General features: G+C 48.2%; 2 protein-coding genes across 2 annotated transcripts in view; one reads left to right on the top strand and one right to left on the bottom strand.

The window, feature by feature from the left end:
* PWP1 (PWP1 homolog, endonuclein) overlaps nt 1-25,991 on the bottom strand; it is a 61,032-nt gene extending 35,041 nt beyond the window's left edge. Inside the window, exons 1-9 of the mRNA XM_032949169.2 lie at nt 25,053-25,991; nt 22,406-22,464; nt 20,308-20,471; nt 19,793-19,878; nt 18,734-18,830; nt 17,497-17,607; nt 15,640-15,776; nt 14,823-14,908; nt 14,225-14,321 (exon numbers count right to left, since the gene is read on the bottom strand). Of these exons, the coding sequence (XP_032805060.1) occupies nt 14,225-14,321; nt 14,823-14,908; nt 15,640-15,776; nt 17,497-17,607; nt 18,734-18,830; nt 19,793-19,878; nt 20,308-20,471; nt 22,406-22,464; nt 25,053-25,118 (903 nt within the window). The 5' untranslated portion in view covers nt 25,119-25,991. The remainder of the gene's footprint in view (nt 1-14,224; nt 14,322-14,822; nt 14,909-15,639; nt 15,777-17,496; nt 17,608-18,733; nt 18,831-19,792; nt 19,879-20,307; nt 20,472-22,405; nt 22,465-25,052) is intronic.
* Nucleotides 2,072-13,878, top strand: LOC116939995 (complement C1q tumor necrosis factor-related protein 4-like). The gene is made up of 2 exons (XM_032949171.2): nt 2,072-2,430; nt 10,953-13,878. The coding sequence occupies exon 2, from the start codon at nt 10,963-10,965 to the stop codon at nt 12,199-12,201; it is 1,239 nt and encodes a 412-aa protein (XP_032805062.2). The 5' UTR covers nt 2,072-2,430; nt 10,953-10,962; the 3' UTR covers nt 12,202-13,878.
* Nucleotides 25,992-27,413: the final 1,422 nt, after the last annotated feature.

Raw genomic sequence — 27,413 nt, 5'->3', positions numbered from 1 at the left:
ATATACGCGATAACGTTATTGCATGTGTGGAATTCGTTTTTTCCATCAAACCCCAGATGTGAATTTCATGGTTTCAAGCTCCAATTTTTCACCACCTTCCATTGCTCACCGGCAACAGCAACGTGCCATAAACGTTTGCATAAGCTACACTTAATTATTTCTTAACTAAATTGACAATAAAACATTCTCCCTGGGGGGGGGGGGGGCTCGTGCAGGTTAATGGCAGCGAGCGCCATCGTGGCAACAGAGCGGTAGTGATTAAATCGTGTAAAATGCCACTGCTCGTTCCACACCTATTTATCTGTAAATGGGCTCTGGGCGATGGGGAGTCAGTGTGCCTCATTGTGTGTGTGTGCGTGTACGGGTATGGGTGGAGGGGTGAGCACACTGCGCTACGAACCCGCGAATCCGAGTTCGATTCCCGCTCACGGGCAACACCAGTGACGATTATCTAAACCGGTCCTGGGCCTTCCCCTAGGTCGACTCATCCTCAAATTAGTACCTGGTGCGACGTGTAAACATCACCACTGGGAAGACAAAGGCGGCCAGGCGTGGTACTGGACGCACACCCCTTCGTGCGGCGTGCCGGCCTTTACAAGTGATCGCGAACAACACTTGCTCCAACAGTCTGTTAAAGGCTATACGGGGAGATCTTTCTCTTTGTGTATGGGCAACATGCTGAATGTTTTTTTCTACGAAGCCAGCTACGTGGATTAGGTTTCTGGCCACGGATAACATCACTGGCGAGTGACATGTTAACCAGTCAAGAGCCTCCGTGCACTAGGCTTACTCAGTATTCAAAATTAGGCACCTGTTGTGGTGTCTTCATATCAACACCGGGGAGAGCCAAAGGAGGCCCGGCACAAAGCTGGCCAAAAGCCACCCTTTCGTGCGCCGTGCCTGCCATCATTAGGTGCTCGCTAACAACACTTGCCCCAACAGTCTACGTGGGGTGCATGGGGGATCTCTGTCTTTGTCTTGATATGTGCACACACACACTCACACACGGGAGTTTCAAGTGTCCTGGAGAGTGCAATTTCAAAAAAAAAAACAATGCCTCCCCGTGTTTGCAGCAGAGGGATTTAGCTGCCGGTTTTTCTAATTAATCCCCCATTCCTCCTTCCGCTCAAAAATAACCAACAGACAGGATTATGTTTAAGCCATAATCAAGGGCAATGCGCTGCTGCTGTGAGAGCTCATGAATGCTGCCTGTGTTGTGCCCGATGCTCTTCACATAGGAAGTTAATAACGTCTAATTTTATTAGTTACCGCCTGGCTGACGCTGGGGTGCTGGGGGTGGGGTGGGGAATCTATAGGACACTATTAGAGGCCCAGCGAAACAAAGACCCTTATTCTCAGACGTCACCGAAAAGGGACGATCGTTTAAACGTTTGCATGAACGCTCTCACAGCGACATGCCAGGCGTCTTAATTTGAGGGCGAAAGGAACGTTGTGACAATTTATTTCAACGTGCAGGTAAAATAAAAAAAGTATTCTTAAACGAAAAAAGAATTACTTGGGCGACGGGAGAGGTGAGCTAGGCTGTGACTTGACAGGTCGGTGTAATGTTCTCAAGCGTTCTCCGGGGAGGTTGAAATGGCAGTGCAGAATTATTGCCCGTTGCCCCGCCTGCTCACGATTAGCCAGCGTTAGCATAAATCACGGGCAATGGATGGAGAAACCAAATTTGTCTAGATGAAGGGAAAAAAAAACCCCACATTAACCAAGAAGATAACAAACATCGCGAGCAGGAGAGACGCTCTCAGAATGTAACGAAGCTTCTTGCTCATCCCTGGTTGTAGGAAAATCACTACATCGCTCGAGCGAGCGAGGCTGTCCAAGTGAAAACAGGAGGCATGCGTCGAATATAAACTCGTCGTCACTCCGCCTCCCGCCACCGACTCCTCGCCTTCTCATCCTCGACTTCGCCATCCTCATCTATCTCTCTCTCTCTTCCCCCCCTCTCCAAGCCCCCTGTGTCTCTGCTATGCGATCGGAGGTTGGGGCTGGGCGGGGTGTGCGGTGGTTGGGTTGGTGGTGGTGGAGGGGATTTTGGGGGACTAGGGGGGGGGGGGGTTCGCTTGCATTTGGTGCCTCGGAAACCGCGGGTTGCTTCGCCACTAGCTCACGTTTTGGCGTCGCGAGCCACCGCCAGCCGTTGGCGAGGGAGGATTGGCCACGCACGTGTGCTGTCCCTGCAGTTCGTTCATTCCAAACGATATCGCCGGCGCTTTCCTCGCTCTGCATCCCCAGAACATTTTTTTTCTTCCTGTCGAGCCGTAAATATTTATCCGACTTGCTGCTGCACCGGCACAGCTTTTGATTTAAAAGGATAAAAATATATATATAGCCAAGCAGGAGGATAAGAAAAAAAGGCAGACCTGACCGGATCATCTGATAAACAAAACAAACCTCTCTTCCGCTACTCTGGTAAGATTGGCGTTTATTATTATTAAGGACTGCTTGCGTGTGTGAATCTCGTTGTGCGTCGCTGCTTTAAAATGCTGCGCTGGTCGCGCTCTGCCTTGGAGTAGAATTTCATTTTTGGGGGGGCGGGGGGGGGTTATATTACTGCCTTTAAATTCTGGTTCCACTAAGCCTCTGTTATACGTGAATGTATAATGAATGAGCTGTAGAAACAGAGTGCAGGGAGGGTGAATTTAAAATGTGAAGTCAAGCAGCTGACTCGCAATCAACATTTCCCGACCCGCGCCGGGCACTTTTGCAATGATGACCGTAAGCTTCGTCATGCACGACACATTAGAATAGTTTCTTAAAATAAAAATAAAACACGCTGGCCCTTCTTCGGCTGAATAGCGTTGGGTTCCATTCTCCGTGTCTAGTTGAGGTAATCCAGTGTTCCTCCGCTGCGCTACGCTGTGCGCATCGCACGGGTAATGACGGGGCTTGGTTCCAGGGATGCCGGTGGGTCACATTATCGTCGGCGAGGTGGTCTCTTCTGGCGGCCGTGCAAGTGATAAACTCCTGCAGCAAACAGCTGAGAAGATAATCTTCACTAGCTCATGGAAAGCACTGTTTGAACAGCAGACAAAACACATTTCTCCTTTAAAAGAAATGCAGATTACCGCCACGCATGCTTTTGTGGTTGTGCTGTGGTTTCACTCTCCAGCGGGTTTTCGGGTTGTACCGTGTGATGCTCGGCGGAGAGCTTCAGTTTCTTAAGCTCCGAGGACATGCAGCAGGACGTCGGACATCATACCGAGAAAATTGTTCGCATTGCATTGCAGAAGACTAGTCATATAAGTGTAATTTGATCTGTTATGGAATCTGTTGCCAATTATATTTTCTGTTGAGCAATTGTGCTGAGAATTTACTTGTGGAATGTATAAATCCAGTGAGTGTATGCATGCATGCACTCACTCAATGCGTGCATGCACTCACGCTCATATGCAGACATTCACACATGAACATGTAAAAGCAAGCTAATCACGCACACACACCCACTGTGTTGCAAACAGTCATGTTAACACACTGCACACATGTTAACACGTGTGACCATATGTTAACACACGGGAGCACATGCACGAGGACAACTGTCTTCTTGCTCAGGTACGAAACACGATGCAAAAGCATTGACACGGCTTTCCTCTGGAAAAAAACGCCACGCGAAAAAGGTCCTGCGATGGTAAAGGTTCCGTTATCGACAGACCGGCAACGAAAATTGAATTTGGCGAGCGAGATTTAATTTGGAGCTGTAAAATCTGAAGGTGGCCTGCTGGTCACCTATAGAATATCCCTCGCCCCATCGCACACCATCTGTTCACGGAACGAGGACAGCGCGTCGTACATTTAACAGCTATTAGTGGCCATGAAATTCAATGCCGCCCCACCCCCCATCCCAAGAGGGGGATTTTTCCAGCTCATGACAGCAATTCTATTCCGAATCACAATCGTTACCTGGAATTCACAACATCCTCTTCATCACCTGTTTTTGGAGCGGGTGCCCGTGAAAAGGTCCCAAGTATGAAGTCCGCCAGAGGCGCACTTAGCCGCATGCATCGCCCCTGGAATAAATCACAACTAGCGCTGGGCTACCCGGATATTATTTGTAATGGAATACTCGAACCGATTTTGATCGGTTACATTGCTCGACTAATCGGAGAACATGCAAACCGTTGGGAAAATAAATCTCGCTACTGTTGCAATTTACCTCCGTGAAATTTCGCATTAAATAGGCTACGACCGGCGCACGCCGCCTAATGATTCCGTAATACCTTTCACGCAACAAAAGACAGTGCCGATTAATTTTAATCGTCCTGTTTATGTCACGCTAGACACACACGTACACACGTGATTTGAAATGGTGCTCTCTACATCATATGGTCTTATTGTTTAGCAAAAACGTAGGCGTTTGCAGCGTTTGGAAAATTAAAAAAATATTTTTTGGAATGAGGCGGATCATGAGAACGGGGGTTTGAGAATCCCTGCCCGAAAGAAATTAATCGTTTGGAGATCCAACGGTTTGCACGGAAGCTGCTAATTATGTACAAATGAACACCTGTAATTCACAGCTTTGGAGATAAGAGTTGATGGTTCATGCTGTGATATGTCAAACTCCGAAACCAACTGGACTGCGAGATCACAAGAAGATCACTACATCAACAAATGGGTAGACGAACCAATCTGTGTGGACCTTCCGGTATTATCTCCATGCACGCGCGTGGTGATTATCCAGGCGCTTCCGGCTTCATCCCACATGAAAAACAAACCAAATGCAAAACCCTCACGAAGTCATCTTGAGACTCAGTGAAGCCTTCCTGGATAAATAACTGGAATTATTGTATATTTTTAAATGCAGAACATACAATGCGTACATCTATCCAGACAATGTAAGAGAAGGCTATAGTTTTGGTTTGCTAATGGGCAAGGTATTTCTACAGTGCAGAAGCAATACCATTAGGCGTGTGGCGATGTGTTAATTAAAACTTAATCCATGTTTTTCAATTTTTGAAAACGACATTCCGATGTTCCACTTAGGCTAATGGAACAAACACAACCATCCAAATGAGATAAAACATTATAACCAATAGATATGAAACAATAAAATAATCAAAAACAAATTCATTCTAGAATCTAAGACTCCAAATCATGACAGTTCATCAAAACTCTGGGAAGGTCAGGGTGGAGGTGAATCATTAAATACCAACGCAACTCACATGCAGACACGTGTATTGAGCGGTGCAAATTTCAGCTGTGTCAATAAATCACATTCCTCTCCAGAGACGTACGGAACTAACTTCCCATGGGCTGTGAGCCAAGAAAGGGCTTTGCGACATGTGTTCATCACAGGGGTATACAGGAAGTCGTTGGTTCGATCCCAACCCTGACGCCTGTATATTTGGAGTTTGCATGTTTTCCGTGGCCGTGTGGATTTTTCTCTGGGTCCTCCGGTTTTTCCCTCCACACTTAGAAACATGCGTTTCAAGTATTTTTCTGCTATAAATGTCCACATGATAAGCCATTTCCTTGAGCTATAACTTGTGGCCAGGTTGCTTCTGCTAAAAGAGCTATATAACTCAGTGGGCCTTACCTGGTAAAATATTTTTTTGCGTCTAGTTTTCAGTTTAAGGGCTGATAATTGTGTTTGGCTCCGAACATCGGCAAGCTGAGAGCGAGGTGCCTGGAAGAGCAATGCCTCCCGCAGAGCGGGCACAAATTAAACATCAAAGTGGAACGAGACCGCGGTGCCGCCAACAACCGTTTCCCCGACCGCAAGCGCCGAGCTGGGAACACCAATCAACACATGGCGAACGCCGCGCGAGAGACACGGCCCACTGCCTGCGGAGCCGGATTCACGGCCGAAAGACGGCGGCGGCAGTGGCGGTGGGACGGTCGATAATTTCGCACAAACGGCGGAGGGACGTGCACGACCGCCGTAACCCACTGCATCCGTTAAGTCCGCTCGGCGGTTTTCGAGGGTGCAGATTCGACCGCCGCAATCATTGTCTTGTCAGCGCGGCTGTCAGAAGCGACCTTTGCAGAAATGAGGTCTGCCCGGGATGGGAGCCGAAGCCTCGTGCAGAATATAAAGCAACCTCCGGCAGGTATCCGTGTGAAAATAAAAAAAAAACTGGCAGGACAAAAATTAATCTCTGCCCGAGCGATCGATGTGCATCACAGTAGGAGGTGAGCTATTTTTAAACATATATATAAAGGTGCACAAGAAAAACACAATTAAGGTGATTTTAAACGAACATGATGCCTATAGCTATATATTTCAGTTATGCAAGAAATCAACCCATGCGCGATTGCTGCAGGATCAAGGCGTCCCCAAAGTCATCACCATCTCTCTCAAGGTCCTGCAATGGATGCAGCAATCCATTCCGCTCCTGCACACGAGTGAATTTCATCACTCCATCTCCTCGGCTGTCGCCCTCTTGGGCACATTCCCTTCTCTTTTTTTTTAAATATATTTTTCATGTCTATTGTGTACAGCGATCTGTGATCTCTGCATGAACAGTGCTATATCAGTCCAATGTATAATTATATTAGCTGCCGCTCGTTCATTAGTCTCAACCACCAGCCATTATCCCTTCTCATGACGTGCCTCTCCCAATCCCGCCTTGCTTTTATTAACAGCCAATATGATGTCTCGAAATCGTGTACGCATTACTATACATTAATAGTTAACAAATGTATTGGTATGCGTATCACACTGCATTCCCAAATGTCCAGGTGGTGGAAATACACCAGGGCCCCAAGGGCTGGAGGGGCCATTTGGGCTACAAAGAGGGGGAAATGTGGACAGGGGGCCCCCCATTTCATTCCTTGCCCCAGGGTCCATGCCAACCACGCTACACCACTGCTGTCTGCCACACGCGGATATAATTTTACACGCGCTACATGCGTGTGTGTGAACTGCACGGATGTGAATGTCATTGTGCAAGTAAATGTGCCGACGGGCTCAATTGGACGTGTTATGCAAGCGCTTAAACAGTTGGACGTGTGGCATGTAGGCCGGCGAGCGGCCATCTGTATTCACTCGCCGCCGCGTTGCTTGTGAGGTGGCACGCTGAACGGGGTACGCGAGGCAAGACGGGCGCGCAGGGTGAGCGGCGGGCTGGGGATGCGCGAGGCTGCGGGGCGTGATTCGATCGGACGAGCGCTCGCCGCGCGTCCCGTACGACATAAGGAAGCGGTCTTCACGGAGCACAGCGTTCAGACCGCAGCCAATGTGGTTCAGCCTCGCGTCCATAACGAGTCACAAACACACCGCTCAAACCCACCCACCCACACACCAACCCACAAACCTACCAACACCTACCAACATGCCCACACCCACCCACATGAACCCACATCCACCAACCAAACCACATCCACCCAAACCCTACCACACCCACCGAAAGCGACCCACCCACCCAAACCCACCCACAGTGATTTAATGAATTTCTGCAATGCAGGGCCTCTATTCGATAAAATCATTTATTCTTTTGCAGTCTTATTTTATTGCTCACCATTTGTATTATTTATAATTTGTTGCTGTATTGTTTGTACGGTTTTGTTTGCTCTTTAAGACTAAATTTGACATTGGCGAATAATTTGATCATTCACATAAATATAAAATAGTTGTCATTACACACAGAAATTTGTTCCAGTATATATCGTGAGACATAAGAATTGATACCAATAAAGAATTGATGCATTGATAAGACTGCCCATTTTGCCGTGATGCTAGTTGGAGGAGTGGAGCTTATCACAGAGACAATTATTACGCATGTACCAATTCGCTCATTAGGCCCCGCCACCTAAATTTACTAAATACATTTGTACAATTTGGGGGGGGGGGGGGAGGTTGCAATTTAAATAGACAATCAATTATTTTTAGTCAAATTTTTACCATATCGTTGAAATCGTTTTTGGTTTTCCCCGTGTCATTTGTACAGTTGTGGTCCCTCCAGTAGTCTTCATGTGGCATCTGCATGTGAATGATACGAATCGTAACTCATCGATTCTCAAAAATGATTAATTCTCACATGCGCGGAAATTTCACGCACACATCAAAAACATCACAATCAATGTTTTTAATGATGCAGTGACAAGCCTACGAATGGTTTTCAGAAAGTAAAAAAATAATTACAATATATTAAATAATGCCCAATCTGTCGTAATGCGGGTAGATATATCCCACAGTTGGTGGGAGCTTAGCTTTGCTGGGATGTTAAACAGTGCATGCCACCGAGACCAGCTCAAATGCAATTAATCACGTGGCCTGTACAGAGCACAGCAGTGGGAAACACAATTTTCTCAATTCGCTGGCAATCCCTCAAAAAGAAAATAACACAAAATCATGTACAACTCTTTGTCAAGCCACCGCCGGAGTAAGGCCATCCCACCACACCATATTTGTCACGGGAGTTTGTTTGACCATACTTGACCATCCTGGTCAGTGTGGATTGGTGAAGTGGTGGTGGGGGTGGTGCTGGCCACCACCTCGTGTGCCGTTCCGGCCTTCATAGGTGCTCGCTAACAGCCCCTGCCCCAACGGTCTGTTCAGGCTATACGGGGGATCTTTGTCTTTGGTGGGCGGCGCAGAACCGGTTCAGTTATCACTCGCCGCTCATGTGGGCCGTGGCCAGGAATCAACTTTCAGGTGGCCAGGTTCACAACGCGGCGCACCAACCACCGCGCTGCAGCTCCCCAACTCAGACGAAAATGAATGTTTGGCACTAGTGCATTAAAGGTTACATTGTTGTGAGCAACGGACAGCAGAGGGGAGAGAGCAATATTTTGGGCAATTACAGTAATTTTTCTTCTTGGTTCTTTCGGTAAAGTCACGTAGAAGGGAAATAACAAAGTAATAAAAATAAAACATAATAAACAATTCTGTTTATTATGTTTTATTTGTATTATTTTATTATTTCCCTTCCACGTGACTTTACCGAAAGAACCAAGAAGATGAATCCCTGCAGTCACGAAAGCTTTGAATCGAAATTTAAAGAAATTTTGCTTGTTGGCTAAATCCATCATTGCTGTTTATTAATTTGTTTCGCTTTTAAGAAATTAACTGCAGTCACAATGTTCTTCATTTGTACATTAAAAAAAAAATGCCACTTACTGGAGAGCGCTGCTTAGCTACCGGCTAAGTGGCGCTGCGGCATAATGCAGTAATTATAGACTGCCGCTGCTTTAATGGTTTCTCGTTACCGCGGACCTCATTTTCCCTCCCCGCGCGCCGTCATCTGCGCGGCGCGCGCCGGCGCGTTAACCAAACAAACCCCGCAATTTGAAACATGGCAACCGCCGCGACTCCGTGTCGGCCAAACCAACTCCCGTTGGCGACAGCAGCGTGCGGCCGATTGGCAATTAAACCCAGGTGGCCAGGGCGGCCTGCCGACGAGCGGCAAGCGGGCTGTGCCGGACACGGTTTTTTGAGCGGAGAGCGACGTGAAAAATCAAGAAAAAAAGAAGCACGGGGAGGAAAATTTAATGAAATAAAAAAACAAAATGATCGTCATGAGATGTGGATGAGTGATAGCAGCAGTTGCCCTCGGGATTAATTAGCTTGCAAGTGTCGTTCGCTCGTCTTAACATGCGGCAGAAATGCCGACGACAACCACAAACAGCGGAACCCTGACGAATGTGCAACTTTGCTACAACTGCAGCATGCGAAAATTAAATCGAGGTCGCCGAGTGATTCGGTGGCAACAGCGCTGAGCTGGCACCACTGAGAACTCGAGTTAGACGTGGGGCTTTATCGGCTGCCCGTGATTAAACTGGGTTCTCGAGTGCAGCGAGTTGATGGCCTCAGCCCAGTCACCACCGACTTCACCCAAAAATCACCCGCGATAATACATTGGGTTTCCCACTTAATTTGGCAAAAATGATAGCTCTAGCAGGCTCAGTGCGATAATACCATCCTGAGTGTGGATAAGTGGTCACATGCAGAGATTTCAGAAACGGTACTGTAATGTCTCCTTCTGTGGACCGCTCTCCGACACAAAGTGTCGCACTGCTGTGCAAGGGTTCCGAACGGATTCTTCCTCTCGTGACATGGCGCCAATACATAAAAATGATAGATGCAGGTCTAATAATAATACAAAAAACCTCCACGACTAACAAAGAATAGCAATTGTTGTGCATCATCAATAACAATAAAGGTGGGGTGGGACTGGCTTTTGCATCCAGCTACTCTCAGCAGTAGAAGCAGCTACGGTCCATCAAGCACACGGAGCAAGCCCAGCAATTACTGCTGGAGCAGCACATTAATGAGCACACCTCCTATTACGCTTTGTGTACAGTGACGGCACGCCGATGCAATTGGCACGCGAATCACGCGTTCCATTTACATGCGGGCTCCTGAGCTCTTCCAATTATTATATATATTTAAAAAAATACGAAACAATCTGCGATGTAATTTAACCGGCGCATCACGTTCGCTTGTTTATTTACTCTTGTTTATTCCTGTACTTACATTTGGTTTGAAGGGGATAAAAAAAAAATTGAACGTACAGGGAAGAAATAGAATAACAATTCAGTTCACTGGCCTTCTGGACCAAGATTTTCATCAGGATTTGCTTAAGCAGGCACATTTCCAGACTGGTTTCGACTTTCATGGTCTTGTCAGTTGTCAATCCTGTTAAACGAGTGCCTCGAGGTTGATGGATGTCACAGCAAAGCGCATTTTACAAAAACGGTGGGCCCAATTGGCACCAAATAGTAAAACCGTAAAAAAACGGATTGAGTGCTGTGGTGGGGTTTCTCATGGATAATGATGAACTACATCCGAGGGAGGGAATATGCACCTGAGAGGACGACCACCGTGGGCAAATAAAATCACCTTGTTTACTGGTGCTATGCGGTTTGTTACACCGCAGGACTATGCAAGACGGCTATGGGTTGGAGAGACTATCCAGCAGTGGACAGATCATGACCGATGATGACCACGATAAAACAAAAATAAATTTTCCGTGTACCTGTCCGCCCCATCGCAGCTTCACGGAGATGGCGCACGCCGGGGCTCTGGCGACGATGGCACTGCTGTGCTGGGCGTCGAGCGGCACACGCGCTGCCGACGGTGGCGGTGCGGCGAGCCGCGAGGGGCTCGCCGCGGCAGCACCGGTGGCGACTTTCACCACCACCACCACCACTACCACCACGACGACGGTGTCCGCGCCTCAACCCCGCGGCTCCGCGTTCTCTGCCGCGCGCACCAGCAGCATGATCGGCGGGCCCAAGATGGCGGTAGCCTTCGACCGCGTCTACGTGAACATCGGCGGGGACTTCGACGCGGCGAGCGGCGTGTTTGCGTGCCGCGTGCCGGGCGCCTATTACTTCTCTTACACCGTGGGCAAGTACCCACGCAAGCCGCTCTCCGTCATGCTCATGAAGAACCGCAACGAAGTGCAGGTCATTGCCTACGACGAGCACCGGCGGCGCGAGCGTAAGGTGCAGAGCCAGAGCGTCATGCTGCAGCTGTCGGTCGGCGACACCGTGTGGCTGCGGCTGCACGGTGACCCCAAGTACGCGCTCTACAGCAGCGCAGGGCCCTACACCACCTTTTCCGGGTACCTCGTCTACCCCGACCTGCCGCTCAGCGACGCTCGGCCCGCCGAACCGGAACGGGAGGCCAACGACGCGCCGGCTGGCGGCGACGAGCAACGATCCAGCAATGACATCGCGGCGGAGGAAGAGCCGCCGGCCGCGGATGCAAAGGCGCGCGGCGGCGCTCCGTCGCGTCGGTCCTTGGCGGCGGTGGCAGTCGACCGTGAGGCCCGGTCTGCGTTCTCCGTGGCACGCACCGAAAGCTTGCCGGTCGAATTCAAGGGCAAGGGCGCGGACGGGAAGGAGAGCAACGCGGCGTCCGCAGCGGATGACGACCTGCAGCCGATGCCCTTCGACTCGGAGTTCGTGAACATCGGCCGGGACTTTGACGGCGAGTCGGGCACGTTCACGTGCCGCGTGCCGGGCGCGTACTACTTCGCCTTCACAGCGGGCAAGGCGCCGGGCCGCGCGCTGGCGGTCAAGCTGATGCGCAACGGGCGGGAGGCGCAGGCCCTGCTCTTCGACGACGACCCGTCGCCCCATCGCGAGATGCAGAGCCAGAGCGTGATGCTGCAGCTCAAGAGCGGCGACACTGTGTGGCTGCACAGCCCGCAGCGCGAGGGCTTCGGGGCCTACAGCAACCACGGCCGCTACATCACCTTCACCGGGTTCCTGCTCTACCCGGACCCGCCGCCGTAGTGTGTGTGCGCGCGCCCGCGTGGCGTCTGCTTGCCAGGCGCGGCGTCACTCGCGTCTCGGGGGGGGGGGGGGGGTTAATGCTGTGACCACAATTTCATACTTGCCAACCCAGTAGACTTAAGGATGCCAATTTTTAAGACTCTTTTATCGCACGAAAAAAAACGTTGACGCAAAAGCGGTACGCGGAACAAAGGGCGTAACAATCGGCACCCTTTCGATTAAATCTGCATGGTTGGCAAGGGTGGAATTTCACTTGTGAATGATGCTGCAAATGTTAACGATGACAGTTTCGTTATAACCGTTGTAGTTTGAAAAAAAAAGCGCAAATTCCAAGGGGTCAAATAGCAGCAGAACAGTTTAACTAATTACCCCACACAGAAAATTATTTAACTGTAATTAATCCCCGATTCCTGAATCTGAATACAAGTGCTTGTGCCCCCCTGCCTGGCACACACACCAACTTGGAAATTCCCCAGGCTCCTGCGAGCGAACAAACCCATGGCTGTCGTCCAGTCTCTCCACGAAAAGTGCGCGAGAAAACTGCAGAATGCTCGGCTTCTTTCGATGCAAACACGTGGTCCACTCGTGAACTTACTTTCATCAGTAGATACTTACGAGGCTAGCCTCGACAAATTACAAAGAAGCAGTGTGATTGAGTCGCAAACACAATTATTGTAGTTATAAAATAAAAACTTCTAAACGTTGAACAAAAAAATGAGCCAATTCAAACAAAGCACAGTATTGATTTTAAAAAAGCACATTTCCAAAGTACTGTTATATTCGCTCTGCTTATGTGAAACTTAGTCTCCATTTCCAAATCCAGAAGGCAGCACGGAACAAAGGCGACGCTGTCAACGAGTCCCGAGCGCGCTCCATACTGCAGCTCATGACACAAGCACAGAGCAAGCAGCGCTGCACGTCGTGACGTGACGTTGTGTGTAAATGTGGCGCAGCCTCCATCATTGGTGAGGCTCGTGGCTAGCGTTTAATGCCTGCAGCGAGATGCCTCTTATCCGCCACCCTATTGCCCGCTATAATTATAATTCGAAGGTATAATTCTATCTGCAGACATCGAGTCTTCCTACAATCTACATTCATACGTGGATAAAAGGAGTCACCCATAAATGGTGGGAAATTCATTTGAATACCAGTCAATCTTCAAATGAGTCGACCAGAAGTGCTAAATTCATTCAAGCACCTTCATATTTTTGCAGATAAGTTATCCCAAACATCAACGCGGATAACGGGAGTTTCGCTGTACTCTCCTTGGGGGGCATGTGTTGCTTTGGTGATTATCATAGACGAGTAAGACTTGTTTTTTTAGCTTTTTAATTTCGATGTTGGAAAACACAGGCGAAGAGCTGTGTGCCCGCAGAGGCACACCAAAGGCCAAGCCAAGAATGACGAGATTAGCAATAGCTTTTCTCAAGCGCAAAGCTAAATTGGAAGGTCTTTTTTTTCCCGCTGAAATTGATGTGCCAAGTTATTGTGCCTGGTGCAGCATGCTCATGCCACTGAAACAGTGCATCGATGGCCATTTTATCCGTGTGTAAAGATGTCGTGCCATTTTGCAATAAAAAATTATGAGATGCAAAAAAAAAACAACCACTATACATTGATAACACGCACAAACATTTATATATAAAATAATAAAAACAGCTGCTATGAATCAATCCACCACACAAGGACACCGAACACTCCTGCGCAGCCTTTTCACACAGCCGTGCTGAATTGAGGGGGGGGGGGGGAAATGTAATCCCTCAATGTGTTTTATTTTCTTTGCCAATTTCGAGCCAAGAACGATGCTCAAATACATCAACATGTCAGCCGGATTTATGTGCGCTTGCAGCCCAGTGGCCAGGTGCAACAACTGCCGCGTGATGGATGGAGATGGCACTGCACAAGGGGGGAGCTGTCCAATGATCCCGCACATGCCCGCACATACAGGCGCACAGGCGCGTGCACGCACGCGCACACACACACAAGCACACGCGCGAGTACGCGCACATATGCGCGACCTCACCTTGTCTGTGTGCTGCTCCAACGTGGTCGCCACCTTGCCCTGCACCAGGTCCCACAGGATAACCGTGTGGTCGGCGGAGGCGCTCGCCAGCACGTTCCTGGAAGGGGGACGAACGTGCATTGTTGCACGTGGCGGATCAGAGTGGCGCGGCGTGAGCATAATAAGCGATTACACGCGTTAACGTGATTTGCAAGGCCCAATTCGACACCGCGTGGCCATTACGGTGGGGATGCCTGCCGTCGGAAGTAAATCGTCACCTGGGCTAGTGGTTCCCAACCTGTGGTCCTCGGACAACTGGTGGTCCCGCCTGGCTCGTGAAAAGTGATCCAAGGAACCGTGGGCAGGTGGTACAATTTATTTTCTGTATTATTTCTTACTGCCCACTGCACAAGTATATAAATGTGATACATGTCTCATCAAGACAAGTGGCCTTAATCTGCCGATTGATGGCAGTTTACGGACATCGTACAACGTGTTATCAGTGCGGGCTGATCCTTGAAATCATTTAGATGGATTGGCAGTGGTCCACGCGTCCAGAGTGGTCGGAAAACACGAGCATGGATGACTCGCCGGGCATGGGAGGTCTGCGTGCGTTTACCTTGCGTTGTGGTTCCAGGAAAGGTCAAGCACGGCGTCTGTGTGTCCCTCCGATGTCGTTTCGGAATCTCCATCCGAAGCGGCCTTCTGAAAAATGGCAATGTTTAAGGGAAGGTAAATTAGGTAGGTGGAGGGGGGGGGTATACAGTCGTTAGGGCACTTGCGCTATATGAACCAGGTGAGCCCAGTTCGATTCCTGGACACGGTTAATGGCGAGGGATGCCGTAACCGGTCCTGGACCACCACCCTTCACCAATCCACACTGACCAGCATGGTGAAGTATGGTCAAACAACACCTCTATGACTGACATGGTGTGGCGAGGTGTTCATCCAGCAGTGGAACTGAAAAATGAGTGATGAAATAATTCGAGGTCAATATGAGAAGCACTTGACATTGCTTGTAATAATTAAGTTAACTACCTTTCCTGGTATACAAGGGGGTTGTGGGTTCGATACAGACCCTGACGCCTGTATATTCAGAGTTTGAATGTTTCGCTCAGTATTTTCACGTGGATTTTTCTCCGGGTCCTCCGGTATTTCCCTCCACATTTAGAAACGTGCGTTTAGAGTATTTGGCTGGAATAAATTTCCACGTCATGAGTCACTTCGTTGAGCTATCATTTGTGGCCAGGTTGCTTCCAAAAAAGAGCTACGTAGCTCAGAGGGGCCTTCCCTGGTAGTATAAAAAAATTGCGTCAACCCTCAATGTTAGTCTCTTGCGCCACCAAGTGGAATTCAAGCAAACGACTCGACTCCTAACTTAACGAGCAAAGGCGTAATCGTGCACGCTGCGGGAAAACGCGCGACGGGCTCGTCACCTTTTTGCCTTTTGTCTTCTTCTTCTTCTTGGAGGGCTTCTTGCGACCGAGCCTGAACACAGGCTCCAGTCCGTCGACGAGATCCAGGTCCCACACGTCGATGGTGGGCTTCATGCTCCCGACCGCCAAGAAATTTCCTGCCGGGGGAGCCAGCAAAGACGGTGCCATTAACATCGGGGGCTTTACATCTGCGGGTAGAACTCTGCTATCAGACTACCAACTTTTGCCAAATATTACTTATTAAATTGCCAGGCATGCGGAACTCGAGTGTGGCGATTACAGTCAGTTCTAGAATTGAAGCTTTCGTGACTGCAAGGATCCATACTCTTTGGTTCTATTCGGTAAATTCACGTGGGTAAAAAACAAAACAACAAAAATCACGACGTTTCGGCCACAACACAAGTGGCCTTCATCAGGTGAAGGGACCAAACTATCCAGAGGACACTCCAACGCTGTCCTCTAGACAGTTTGGTCCCTTCACCTGATGAAGGCCGCTTGTGTTGTGGCCGAAACGTCGTGACTTTTGTTGTTTTGCTTTTTACCTACGCGACTTTACCGAATAGAACCAAAGAGTATGGATTACAGTCAGGTTACGTGGGTTAAAACTGGGCCAAGGCGAATTTTGATTAATGTTCCCCACTATAGGAGGGCTTCTTCCCCACTATAGATTAAGGACCTGAATACAATGTTCAAATCCATTAGTTTCTATCGATAATGCAAGAGTAACTTATTCCATGACACTTCATGCGCTTCCTATGGGATTTCTCTTGGCGAGATACTTAATTGAATTCCAGTAGGGCTGCGAGCAGTGACAAACTCAAAGTGCCAATTGACCACTCGTGCAAAACAAAAATAACCCTTTAACCTTCTAGAGAAAATCCTCATCTTAATAGGAACATACTTGTGCTGTGTATCCTAGACTTTCCGACACAATGTTACATTTTCAATAATTAATTATAGTCAGGGCTCCACCATTATAGCACACTCGTGTTGTCACTGTGGCATCGAGTGACATCAATAAAGTGCTGAGATTAAGCTTTCAACTCATGCTGGACAGCCTGGGACACAGAACCTCGGTACAAATTTATAAAACCACTTGGATATTGGCTGCATCTTCCTTTACAATAAAAACTGCTTTGTGTTTCGTTTGTTGTCCTTCGCCCACACTGCCGATTAGCACGGTTGGCAATGTACGGTGTGAAATAAGTATATACATCCACATCACTTGTATTTAAAAAGCATCTAAATGCAAGATGCTGTATAGAAACAGTGGGCATATTTATTTGAGAGGGAGAGAGAGGGGGTCATCGGACATAGCTCTTCAGCCTGGCCTTGAACAGGGGCAGGAAGCCACACACATGGATGGCTGAGGAAAGGGAATTCCAGGCTATGGGGGCATAAGATGAGAATAAACAACCTCCAAATGAGCAAAAGGTTAACTGGGGGCTTCGATAGAAAGCCCTTGTCGCAGAATAGTGGGTATGTGGAGGGGAGTCGAGTGAGAAGAGAGGGGTGAGGTAGGAGAGTGCGTGGAGGGGAGTAGAGTAAGATTCGAGGGCAGACGTAGGATCGTATATGGAAAGGAGTAGAGTGAGATGAGGGGGGGAGAGGAGGGAGAGTTAAGTGAGATGAAAGGGGAGTAGTAGGTAGGGGCGTGACCAAGGAAAATCTTTAAAACGGCAAGCCTGATGTTGAAATTGTTCAGGGACTGTAATGGGGAGCCAGTGGAGACACTGGATCATAGGGTGTTGCATTACCAAGTATTGTTTTAGGAACATTAGCACAATGCGCATGTGGAGGTGTTTCTGGTGAAGCGATGAGGAGTGCAGCACTGGGCTCCAGGTGACGATGGCTTACCGACACGACTGTCTGGGCTCGGGTCAAAGTTGAGCCATTCGGCGCAGAGCGGGTACGCCGGCAGGATTATGTCGTGATGCACATACTGGGAGTCCTCCGCTTCATTGTAAACTGGACAACACAACAGATTAATAAGCCACTTAATGTTCGTCATCCTCAGCCATGATAAATCGACTGCTGGATGAAGACCTCCCCCCCACAAGCCGATGTCATCCCTTCCAGTCCTGCGAAGCAGCAATCTATCGAGTACCTGCGCACAGGCAGATTTGATAGATTCATCTCTGTAGTGGATATCTTCTTCTCGGGCATTTTCTCTCCTTTGGCTGCCACTCCATCATTAGTCTCAACCTCTGACCATAATTCCTTCTAGCAACGTGACTAGGCCTTTTATTAAAAGTAAATTGGTAAGTTTCTACCAGTGTGTTGTCTCAGCCACATGTTCCTCCGTCTCTCAGCGTAGATCTTTAAGCACATGCCTCTCCACGTTTTTTTCGACACTTTTAACTTTTGTTCCATATTATTTGACAATGTCCATCTTTCTGATTCAAGTCACAGCTGACATTGACATTGAACACCGATTAAAAACGTTTATCTTCAGGCACATTGGTATGCTGCTATTCATTATTAAGTAGTATTTTCCAAAAACCTCTCCAACCAGAATCAGAATCTTTAGACTGGAGGAATCCGATGAGATATGAAGCTCTCACAGTCTGTCCAGCTTGATCCCAGCACGCCTACAATAACTGCCCTTAGATACACATCCTCGGATGCGTTTTTAGCAGCAATTTCTCACCGTCAGAAACGCTCAAAGATTAGGGTTGAGCGATCAACGTAACACTCAACAATTGGTTAATCATAATTGTACGTGGAGTAGAGGATATATGTCTGCCACACAGCCCTTGGGAGCAAGGCCACACAGGTACTTATACTGGAAGTGTGATTGTATTATAAGTTACTCTTTACCTTCCCCCAACCAGTGTAATAAGTAAGCATGTGAAATATGCTTACAAAGTGTCCTTATATCTAGATTATACTCTAATAAAAAATAGAGCAAAAATACTTAGAGTACTAAGAGGCTGTATTTTTTGTTCTTCTTTTCCAAATTATATTTTAAAATGTTTACATGTACAAATATATTCACATTTTTTTTTTAATCGGACATTAGTCGGGAATTTGAGAAATCCTTCAATCTGCTCTGGGTCAACTCTGCAGCATTTGCCACTGCCTTTCTCCTCACCGTAAATCTCCAGGCTGCAGCAGTCTTCGGCAGTCCTGCCCGTCACGATCAGGTTGTCTGATGGTTTGATGATGAAGTCCTCCTGCTCATCGTCCTCCTGCAGTGTCCCACACATGTAAAGCTCATTGCTCTTTAGAACTGCTTGTGTTTAATTTGTTGTCCTTCCCCCTGCACCTCTGATTATCACGGCTGGCTAAGTGCAAAAGAAGTTCAACGTACATACATACATACGCACCGCCAAAAAAAATGAAAGGACAGGTCTGGATGTTTATTAAAATTGCAAACAAAGATGAGTGTAAAATGTGAAGATGCAGCTTTGTAATTACATGCTCGGAGTACCCCTGGCAGAAAGGGCCTCCACTCGAGGGGAACATTAGCGAGCTCCTCTAGAGGCTATTTTAGCCTCCTCTACCATGCTAGACAGAAGTTTTGGAAGAGTTGGGAGTTGCCCACACCTTACACCACGACACGCAAGCTGTCGATCGACTGTGGTTTATTCATTTATAATGTGGAGTGGACAGAGGCAGTTTAAAGAAACTTGCACCATTGTTTAAACAGCCCGGCTGGGAGTTCAAATCGGTGACCTCTGGATTGCAAGTCAAGCACGCTAACCTTTACACCTCAGCAGCATCCCTCCAGATGGTACCCTGCTTCTAAACGACACTTGAGGGAAGCAAAATCGGCTATATTGATGGAGGCGACATAGTTAAAGGGTTGTTAACCCTTTCCTGCGATGACGTATGTGTACACATACGTATGTACACACATGTACACATACGTATGTACACACATGTACACATGTGTACGTATACGTATGTCATGCGGGAGGGCACGTGGTACAGTTTAGCGCCAGCTATCAGAGTGTGGTTGTGTCACTACAGTTCTCTGCGGTGAGTACGTCTTTAAAAACAGTGGTGCTATGCCTCTCTAGATAAACTTAACACTAACCGCTTGCGCGTTGAGATTCAACGGTGAACGGTACCTACCATGCAACTTGCAGACATCTTGGAACAGGAAAAGGTTAATCTGTCGGTCATTGACCACAGTTGTTGCGCTCACCGTGTCTTTGAGGGTGATGTATGGGTCATCGTCATTGTTGGCATACACAGCGAGGCCCGCCAGGCTATCCATCACGCCGCCCATGCCTGCACACACGTGAGATAATGGCTTTACGGAACGACATCAATGTGAATTGGCTCAGACAAGAAGATAGCAAACCAGCCCGAGCCCTTGCAGAGACACAAGGAACGAATAAAAAAAAGTGCACGCAAGTGTCGCACAACCACTGCTGGTTATTCACCAGAACGCGGAGATTTAGAGCAATCTGTGCATAATGGCATTCACACATATAGCTCTGTTACGGGACAATGAGAGAACAGGACAAATGTTCAGAGTAGTGGGAATTATTTACGCGGTGATTCAATGAAATATTAAAGCGACGATGAAAATGTAGCTAATTTTGAGAAATACGCAAAGAAGCGTGGAGCGGTGAAACGGGACGTCATTAATTTGAATCCCAATTGGGTTAGGTGTGCGAACGTCTCCCCCAAGCGCGACTCGCGTGGGTGCTCAACCTTCGTCGTTGTCGTACTCGTCCAGCCGATACTCGGCGAGCTCATCAGTCTCTCTCTGCGCCCGTGCGGCTGCTCTGGCGCCATCTGCTGCCGCGTCGCTCACGTCCTGCGCCTCCTCCTCCTCTGCATTCTCTTCGATCCCGTCCACGTCCAGCCCCTCACTCCTGTAGCGAAAATAATGTCTGCACTGCACCGCATACAGCACCCGCACTCACTGTACACAAAGTGCTTGCCACAAATGAACCACAAGACCTTGCTGAGCTCATCCTCGCAACGGCTTTTGGCTTCCCATCGAACAAAGACTGGCACTGCATCGCGTGTTTTCAGATGCTCTTCCTTCCGATATTAGAAAGGCACTGGAGCTATGCACTTTTAAATTTAAAACGCGTTTCTTTAGAACTGCTTTGTGTTTAGTTTGTTGTCCTTCCCCCGCACCTCCGATTAGCACAGTTGGCTATGAATGCTGTGAAATGAGTTCAACCTACAGTGAAACCTTGGATTGCGATTAACTTGGTCTGCGAGTGTTTTGCAAGACAAGCAAAATTTTTAAATAAATTTTAACTTGATAAACGAGCGAGGTCTTGCAATACGAGTAGTACGTATACGCTTTGTCTGCTGAGCGTCACGTGATCACAACTGAGCCGATGGTTCTTCTCTCTCTCTCTCACTGCGGGATTGTGGGTAATCATCTCCCATGCTCGGTCTCAGTCGGCGTGCCTCACTCGTATAGTCAACATCCGTTCGAGCGTATACTGTTTACTGTAGTGTTGTGACCACGTGTGTGTGCGTAAATAATTTTTTGATTTTGTGTCCAAGTGTCGTGACTGTTCTTTAGTAACTGTACTGCAACAATGGCCCCTCCTCCTCTCTCTCATCTCCCTCACAGTAGCCACGATTAAATTTAATTAATAAATGTGATTACTTATATTATTAAATTTAAATAATAAAAATATGAATATTTTTGGGTTGTGGAACGAATCATCTGAGTTTCCATTATTTCTGATGGGGAAATTCGCTTTGATATACGAGTTATGCTCGCAATACAAGGTTTTACTGTACATACTTAAGCCAAAAATGCAACGCAATAGGACAGTTAATTTAGTTGGGCCATGTCAGGTGATGGACAGTCTTAATGACACAGATTTGGTAGGATCATTAAGTGGCCTTACAAAAAATGTAATTATAAATCATATTTGCTGTGAAAACCTACGCGTTTACACAAAGTGGATTTATATAATTTCTAGATTTAAAGCTTTCGTGACTGCAAGGATCCATACTCTTTGGTTCTATACCGAATAGAACCAAAGAGTATCGATTTATATAGCATCTTAATGCAACCGCATCTCAATATTTTGCAGTGGCCGGGTTTATTTTATAGAGGCAGTATGTAATAGGCAGAGGAAATGCCCATAGACTCAAATAGATAACCAGACTCACAACTGCCCACAATTACAGTGAAAATAAGTGGCAACAATTATTACGCTTCGGTTGACGTCTTTTTCCTGGGTAATCATATCACTATGAACATGAATTACATAAGAAGATTGTCTTGATGTCCAGAGTCCCCAAACACAGCTGGTGCCGTTTAAAATAAAGATTTGATGCTTCCAAAAGTCTAATACAAAGACAATGCTTGAATGTGAAGTAGGGTTGAGCTTGAAATAGATGTGTGCTTGTTGGCTCTACTGGCAGAAAGATACACGTCGTGTTTTGGTGACATTGTGTTGTGGGGGCGCTATCGTGGAGTCAACCTCCACGCGGCGGGTCTCTTTGCAGCGTATTCCTGAATTTCAGGGGGTTACATACACTTCCAGAGGGAGCGATGGCGCTGTGCTTAGCGCACTGTGTTTATAACCCAGCGTCCTTCCGTTTTATTCTCTGCCACAGCTCACATCAGCGGCGAGTGATATCTGAAACTGGTCCTGGGAACCAACTCATGTTCAGCAGTCTGGTGTAGTGTGATCCACAATGTGGGGAGGCTTTCATCCACCAGTGGATTAACAAAATGATGGAAATAATAATTATATACAGTAGCCATTCTTTATCCAACGCTGGATGGCAGCCCTATTATTCCTGTAACCGTGGCAGCTCAGCTTACTTGGCATTCTCGCGTGCATCTTCAATGAGACTTTTGAGTTCGTCGGGGTTAAGCTCCACCTTGCGAGAGATGTCACAGTGCACACGAGAGGCAAGGTTAAGTGAGGCAGATTGAACGATAGCAGCAAGGAGGCCTGTAAAAAACGTACAGATGGGATGATGATGTTGTCGATAGATCAACTGAAAATTGCAAATGATTACATTTTCTCAGCACATCGCTCTGCTCTTTAAAAAAATGTCGGTTGTCCAGACATCTTTCTTTCCGAAGGTGGGACCCCCCCCCCCTCCACAAGCCACACCCAATGTGACGTGGTTGGCGATGTCACCAAGCAATGCCCATCACCTCCCGTCCAGCAGCACACGTGGCAACATTCTCCCTAAACACTGTTGTTATCCAATTCGTCACGTAATCTAACCGACAATCGGTAAGAGTAATCCATTGGTTAAATAATTGGAGAGCTCAGCTCTAGAAAGGAAACGTACACGAGGGGATAACCAGACGAGGAGAACATTTTTTTAGTTGTTTTGTTTAAAAAGGTGCAAGATTAAGGGGACCGGAAGTCCGGGTATGGGGCGAGTTGGACATATTGAGGCAAGGTATGGGAGGGAGACACGGAGGGTCAATATTGAGAAGAGTCCCGGGTTTCTATGATCAGTGGCATAAAACACGATGATGGTGAATTCAGTTCTCTTTACACAACAGGGGGCGCACTTTCCCCCACACACACACACACTTCTATGAGAATGGTGTTTGTCACGTAATAACTATGTATGTACGTAGCCAACCGTGTTAGTTGCAGGTGCTTGTTTAAATCTCCCTTTTAGGAGGTTCCTGAAAGTTTTCGCAGGCGGGGGCAATGTTGCTACGTGTAATCCCAATTGAATAATTTGAACTGAACTTTTTCAGCATTGTGGTGGTTGGTCATTATTGGCTACATTTATCAAATATATATTTTGCTATGAGAGGAAACCGGAGAATCCGAAACTTGACACAGAGACATGGGAGACACAGAGATACAGAGACAATACTGAGACACAGGAACACGACTTTGAAGACACAGGGACACGGGAGACTGAAGTGACAAGACTGAGGAGACACGGGGACACGACTGAAGAGACACGGGGACACGACTGAGGAGACACAGGGAAAAGACTGAGGAGACACAGGGACACGACTGAGGAGACACAGGGACACGACTGAGGAGACACAGGGACAAGACTGAGGAGACACAGGGACAAGACTGAGAGACACAGGGACAAGACTGAGGAGACACAAGGACAAGACTGAGGAGACACGGGGACACGACTGAGGAGACACAGGGACACGACTGAGAGACACAGGGACAAGACTGAGAGACACAGGGACAAGACTGAGGAGACACAGGGACACAGGGACACGACTGAGGAGACACAGGGACAAGACTGAGGAGACACAGGGACACGAATGAGGAGACACATGGACAAGACTGAGGAGACAAGAGGGACAAGACTGAGGAGACACAGAGACAAGACTGAGGAGACACAGGGACAAGACTGAGGAGACACAGAGACAAGATTGAGGAGACACGGGGACACGACTGAGGAGACACGGGGACACGACTGAGGAGACACAGGGACACGACTGAGGAGACACATGGACAAGACTGAGGAGACACAGGGACAAGACTGAGGAGACACGGGGACAAGACTGAGGAGACATGGGGACAAGACTGAGGAGACACAGGGACACGACTGAGGAGACACAGGGACACGACTGAGGAGACACAGGGACACGACTGAGGAGACACAGGGACACGACTGAGGAGACACAGGGACAAGACTGAGAGACACAGGGACACGACTGAGGAGACACAGGGACACGACTGAGGAGACACAGGGACAAGACTGAGGAGACACAGGGACAAGACCGAGAGACACAGGGACAAGACTGAGGAGACACAGGGACACGACTGAGGAGACACAGGGACACGACTGAGGAGACACGGGGACACGACTGAGGAGACACAGGGACAAGACTGAGGAGACACAGGGACACGACTGAGGAGACACAGGGACACGACTGAGGAGACACAGAGACAAGACTGAGGAGACACAGGGACACGACTGAGGAGACACAGAGACAAGACTGAGGAGACACAGGGACACGACTGAGGAGACACAGGGACACGACTGAGGAGACACAGGGACACGACTGAGGAGACACAGGGACAAGACTGAGGAGACACAGGGACAAGACTGAGGAGACACAGGGACAAGACTGAGGAGACACGGGGACAGGACTGAGGAGACACGGGGACACGACTGAGGAGACACGGGGACAAGACTGAGGAGACACAGGGACAGGACTGAGGAGACACAGGGACAAGACTGAGGAGACACAGGAACACGACTGAGGAGACACAGGGACATGACTGAGAGACACAGGGACAAGACTGAGGAGACACGGGGACACGACTGAGGAGACACAGGGACAAGACACGGGGACACGACTGAGGAGACACAGGGACACGACTGAGGAGACACAGGGACACGACTGAGGAGACACAAAGACACGGGAGACACAGAGACACGGGAGACACAGGAGCTAACCACGTGTCTCCCCCACTCACCACCGCACAAGTAGTTGCCGCACGCATCCGATCTCTCACCTTGTCCGGCGTTTCTTTAGCGACCCCTCGCCTCACCCAGGCGAGGCAGGTGATCTGGCTGCTCATCTTCGGCCCTGGCTCACGGTGAGGGGAGCCGAGAGCGAAGAAGAAGGAGGCGGAGGAGGCGGCGGTGGACCAAACACGAGGCAGAGGGGGGCGAAACTCACGGCGCCACGCGTTTGGATTTCGCAATGCGGATAAGCGTGGGCTTGTCAGGCGCGTTTGGATTTCGCAATGCCGATAAGCGTGGGCTCTGCACGCGTTTGGATTTCGCAATGCGAATAAGCGTGGGCTCGGCACGCGCGTTTGGATTTCGCAATGAGGATAAGCGTGGGCTCGTGAGGCGCGTTTGGATTTCGCAATGCGGATAAGCGTAGGCTCTGCACGCCTTTGGATTTCGCAATGCGGATAAGCGTGGTCTCGGCACGCGCGTTTGGATTTCGCAATGCGGATAAGCGTGGCTCGGCACGCGCGTTTGGATTTCGCAATGCGGATAAGCGTGGACTCCCCACACGCGTTTGGATTTCCCAGCGCTGATGAGCGAGGCACTTGACCACGTGCTTTAAATATCCCAATGCCGATCTGAAATTGTGAATATCGATCGGAGACACTCGTACGTGCTACACTACTGCACGCGTGTTTTAAACTCGCCAGTTATAAGCATCGCCTCGTCACATAACGTTTCAATTCCTCACACCTATATGTATTAGACACGTGTTTAAATGCCCCCGAAAGACCCAAAGAATAGGAAAATGCCCTAGTGCTTAAAGATAAAGGCTGCTCGTGCGATTACGTTTTCTCCTGATAGGTGTAACTCGTCACGCATTTTTGTATCTCCCAACGTTGATAATCACGATAGCGCCCAGTTTAAAAATGTCCCAATGATGAGAGGCGAGACCCGGTCCCAATGGGATTATATTTTACAGTACTGCTCAGTCGAACCAATTATAATTACAATTCCCACTCGGGATAAACACATTCGTTTACATTCCCCAGCGCGGATAAGCGGCACGCATTGCCTTACTGGGCGCCACGTGTGACGGAAGCCTGCGATGTTCAAAGTGTACACGCGAAAAGCGAAGCTCTATCACCAATGTTGCTGCAGACTCGTCGTCTTACAAAAGGTTACAGCGCTGTGTTGCTTAATTCACAACGTATTCGGTGTTGCGTTGGTAGTGGTGCACAAGTACAAATAATAATTTAAAAACACATTTATATTCTTAGTTTTTTCGGTAAAGTCACGACGTTTCGACCATTTCTCTTCAACGTGACTTTACCGAAAAAACTAAGAATATGAATTACTGCAGTCACGAAAGCTTTAAATAAAAATTTAAAAACACGTTTGTTAAGAACGCTGGATTAAAACGTGGTCCATATGTCTTGTGACCGCCATTTATTTCTCGAAAACGTAATATTTTTAAAGTAATGTTTATTTAAAATAGAAATGAAAATGCAAAGGAAAATAATGTTGCGGTGGGTCAATAAATTGAGGTCACGATACATCCGGGTCACCCTTATGATAGGCGTTTTCGGGGAATTGGCCTTCCTGCAATATTGACAGAAACTGATCCATCTTTAGACGCCAACGAGGTCCCCCGAGATCGCCTTCTTCTGAGTACTCTGAGGTCAAGGCTTAATTACCCTTGGTTGATCGGGCTTTTGCCAGTGCAGCTCCCAACTTTTGGAGCAACGCTTTGCTCATGAGTCAATCAGAATGTGTTTAAGTGTGCATTTGAAAGCTCACCTCTTTAAAGTGGCCTTCACCCTGGTTCTGATTCCATAAGTTTTTTTGGGTTAGATCGCGTAAATATTAATGTCTTTAAACCAACCACCACCCGACACAGCCAATTAGTGAGATTTGTCACGTAAACAGAACATGCCAATTCGTTACTAGTACAGCAACACCGGTGTGTTGGAGAGCAAATCCACAACATCCACAACCAAAAAACCCCGATATTATGGACTCGCCTTTTGCCCGTCCAAGGACGGGTGTATTGTAGTAAATATGAAACTTGCAAGCGAAAATCAGACCGCGACGTGATATATTCATTGCATTAATGCGTGTGCAATTTGTAAGGGCGCGGTGACACAGACCTATTACATTTTAAGGTTATAATCCCTTGCTCATCGTAACGTCCGTTTTACTTTTATGTCTCAACAACAGCGTGACGGAGATCACGTGATGACGTGAGGGTTCTGCCTTTATAGTGAGATCACGTGATGACGTGAGGGTTCTGCCTTTGTAGTGAGATCACGTGATGACGTGAGGGTTCTGCCTTTGTAGTGAGGGTTGTGAGTTGACGCCGAGGAGGGGGGAGGAGGCGCCTCGCCCCTCCCCCATGTGGGGTGACGTCAGCCGCT

Source organism: Petromyzon marinus, chromosome 7 (genome assembly GCF_048934315.1).
Source record: "Petromyzon marinus isolate PM22_M1 ecotype Great Lakes invasive population chromosome 7, UKy_Petmar_22M1.pri1.0, whole genome shotgun sequence".
NCBI classification, from domain to species: domain Eukaryota; kingdom Metazoa; phylum Chordata; class Hyperoartia; order Petromyzontiformes; family Petromyzontidae; genus Petromyzon; species Petromyzon marinus.
This window is presented reverse-complemented; position numbering and strand designations above follow the sequence as displayed.

Coding starts and splice junctions, on each gene's coding strand:
- LOC116939995 (XM_032949171.2), top strand. CDS start 10,963: ATGGCGCACGCCGGGGCTCTGGCGACGATGGCACTGCTGTGCTGGGCG.